General features: G+C 29.2%; 1 protein-coding gene across 1 annotated transcript; it reads left to right on the forward strand.

The window, feature by feature from the left end:
• Positions 1-761: 761 nt before the first annotated feature.
• LOC106764221 (protein SRG1-like) lies at positions 762-3,283 on the forward strand. Its single transcript, XM_014648468.2, has 4 exons — positions 762-1,175; positions 1,450-1,697; positions 1,923-2,247; positions 2,895-3,283. Exons 1-4 carry the CDS (start codon positions 915-917, stop codon positions 3,135-3,137), a joined length of 1,077 nt encoding a protein of 358 aa, XP_014503954.1. The 5' UTR covers positions 762-914; the 3' UTR covers positions 3,138-3,283.
• The last annotated feature ends 387 nt before the right edge of the window (positions 3,284-3,670 follow it).

Consider the following 3,670-nt stretch of genomic DNA (forward strand, 5'->3'; position numbering starts at 1 on the left):
TTATTTCCTTTCTCATTGTCAAACACAAATCATGTTGTCATTTTGGTCGTCACTCTTCCACTCTTCTTCTTTTCCTTCCTTGTATCCAATGCAAAGTGTGTCGCAACATTGTCACTAAAACATCCTATTATTTTCATTTAAAAAACGGTTATAGGTTTGTTCTTTCATCTTGCATTTTTTTTCTGTTTCGTAATTTTTTTTTCCTAATACAAATATTCTTTTAATCTCTTCTGTTCAATAGTGAAAAAAGTAATAATGAAGATGAAAAGAAATTAAATTTTTATTTAAAAAAATATAAGAATAGACTTTGGTTAAAAAAATTCAAAATATATATTTTTTACGTAATGAAAATTTTTCGATTAAAACAACCAAAATATAATCTCATTTATTTTTTTTTTTTACAAAAACACTTATATGCATTAGTGTGTATTTAAGTCATACATTAAATAAAAGTAAATAAAATTAAATATTACAAAAAAGTCCCCATAAACTTAAAGATTTTGGATTTGTAAATTGTATATCTTTTATTTTATATATATAATATTTTCTTAATCAACCTTATAAGAAAGCATCATAATGTAATAGGAGAAAAAGAAAGAAAAAACATGTGTTTAATAATTATAAGCAAGACCAAAATGTATGTTTGTCATTGTAAAGTAAAAAACACTTCAATTACAAAATGCTATTGAACAAAATTACATTTAAAAAAAAAAAAACAAAATATACATAGTGATCGTGGAAATCCGATCCCATTTGGCTCTTTTCTGTCAAGTCTGCAATTATTGGATTCCTATTTCCAATATCATCAAATTATTAAGCTTTAAACTTAAGGTCCTATTCTTTTACCTAAATTCATATCTCTAACCTTTATCAACCCTTATAAATTCGCAAGATACAGGACACTGATTCAAGCCATGGCAGAGACCAAAAACCCATCAGGAAGTTCACTTTTGGTACCATCAGTTCAAGAGTTGGCAAAACAAAACTTGGCTAATGTTCCACAGAGATACATTCAACCTCAACATGAACAACAAATGCTGCATATTTCTCAACAACCTAATATTGCTACTCTTCACATTCCAGTTATTGACATGCAGAGATTGCTTTCTCAAGAATCTGCCACTTCTGAATTGGACAAGCTTCACTTTGCTTGCAAGGAATGGGGATTCTTTCAGGTTTCTTCAATTTCCTCCTTTTTTTTTTGTCTTCAATTTTGTTGTAACTGTAACATATTTCTGTTTGATTTTGGACTCTCTAGATATGTATTAGATACAAAAAAAAAAAAAAGGCTTAAACTATAAGATAAACTTAGATAAAGGGTGTTGGGAAATTGTGCTGTTTAATTGGAACTGAAAACATTAAAAAATAATAACAAAAATAGTTAAAAGAATTCATTCAATCTTTTGATTTATGAATTGATTTAGTTGTTAAATGTTAATCTCCTTGTAGCTGATAAACCATGGAGTTAGCACTTCCTTGGTGGAGAAAGTGAAGCTCGAGATTAAGAATTTCTTCGACCTTCCAATGTCAGAGAAAAAAAGGTTTTGGCAGAGTCCAGAACATATGGAAGGTTTTGGACAAGCTTTTGTAGTGAGTGAAGATCAAAAGCTTGATTGGGCTGACATTTTCTTTATGACTGTTCTTCCAAAACAATTGAGAATGCCTCACTTATTTCCTCAACTCCCTCTTTCTCTCAGGTTCTCTCCCACCCACTTTCTTCCGTGTGATTATATATACTGTAAATACTGAGATCAAAGTTGATGTTTGAAGATTTACGTATATCAGAGATAAGACCTATCTATAATATATAAATAACGTGTCTATTAGAGATAAGACTAATATATAAATTAGATGTAAACTTCATTCAACAAACAAACCGGTTACAAACCGATTTTATAAAATTAAGTTAGATTATGATGCAGGGAAAGTTTAGAAGTTTACTCAGAGGAGATTCAAAACTTAGCGAAAGTGATTGTTGAAGAAATGGGAAAGTGTCTGAAGATGAAAGAAAGAGAGATGAGAGAGCTATTTGAAAATGGGATGCAATCTATGAGGGTAAACTATTATCCAGCATGTCTTGAAGCAGACAAGGTTATTGGTCTGACACCTCATTCTGATGGAGTTGGCCTCACTATCCTTCTACAAGTCAGTGATGTTGAAGGCTTGCAGGTAAGAAAAGATGGCATGTGGATTCTCGTCAAACCCTTACCTAATTCCTTCATCATCAACATAGGTGACATGTTGGAGGTAATATTATTTACTCTCATTTGGTTACTAGTCACTAAAATAACATTGTTTAAGATGATGTTTTCTTTGTTGAATTTGTTGAATGTGATCTATGTATAGTGATGGTGAGAGATTTGGTAATATATCTACGTTTAAATCTTTTTTTGTCTCTAAGTTATAAGTGGATGTTTCCGTTTTTTAAAATGTAAATCTTTGGTCCCTAAGTTATAAAAAATGTATCAAATGAGTCTTTTTTAACTTAAAATACTGTTTTTGGTTGTTTCTTAACAACTGCTACATCTTTATATTGCTCTGATTTGTTTCTTAATAATAACAACATTTTAGATTGCTTTTTGTACTTTGACCATGAACATCAAAAAAGGACTCATTTGATACATTTTTTATAATTTAGGAATCAAAGGTTTACATTTTTAAAAACAGGGACTAAAATGAACATCCGCTGATAACTTAGGGACCAAAAAGAGGTTTAAACCTATATATATAATTTATTTGGTGAAAGTTATAGTTTTGATTATCTAAAATATAGCCTGATAGATAATATACTCTTTGTACAATAAAAGTGTGGATTAACATATATTTGTGTTGATAATTTAGATTGATTATGATTTCTGGTGGTTGATGTTTTGGTTATATATGTTATGTGACAGATTATAAGTAATGGAATATACAGAAGTGTTGAGCATCGTGCAATAGTGAACTCTGCAAGAGAAAGAATTTCAATTGCCACATTCCACACTCCAAAACATGATGGTGTGTTAGCTCCTGCACCAAGTTTGATCACTGAGAAAACACCACCACGCTTCCAAAAAACTCAACTCAAGGAGTTTTTGGCCAACCTTTTTGCTCGTAAACTCGATGGAAAGTCTTACTTAGACACCTTGCGACTATAACATTACTACTTTGCAACTCAGAACAACCAACAAATAATGACTTCAATATTTTTAGAGCATTTAATAGTTTTTATTTTGAATTGGGTATTTAATAGATTAATTAAAGTGCCATCCAAACTTGAGTTTGGAACAATAATAAATATTAAATGTTTATTCATCATATGTATTATGATGCAAAATATATTAATGGTTGGGATAAAATAATATTGAAAGGTTAATAAGTTTAGCTTTTTCTTTTCGAAACTGGTACGGAAATGATATTACCTAAATACTAAATAAAGAAACTTAAATTAAAAGTATTTAATTCATTAGAATTTAATTTTAAAAAATTACAGGATATTTAACATAAAAGTGCATCACGATTTATATATTCGAATTTATTGAAGTCTATGTTTTATGTATTTTAATTAAGCTTTAAATTTTCTTAGCATAATAGTCATCCTTTAAAGATGAAACATTTTATAAGAAAGGAAAGAGAATGAAAATTTGTATGTAAATTTATTATACACAGTGAAATAAAATATCCGAATGTA

The sequence above is a fragment of the Vigna radiata genome, chromosome 6 (genome assembly GCF_000741045.1).
Source record: "Vigna radiata var. radiata cultivar VC1973A chromosome 6, Vradiata_ver6, whole genome shotgun sequence".
Taxonomy (NCBI): Eukaryota; Viridiplantae; Streptophyta; class Magnoliopsida; order Fabales; family Fabaceae; genus Vigna; species Vigna radiata.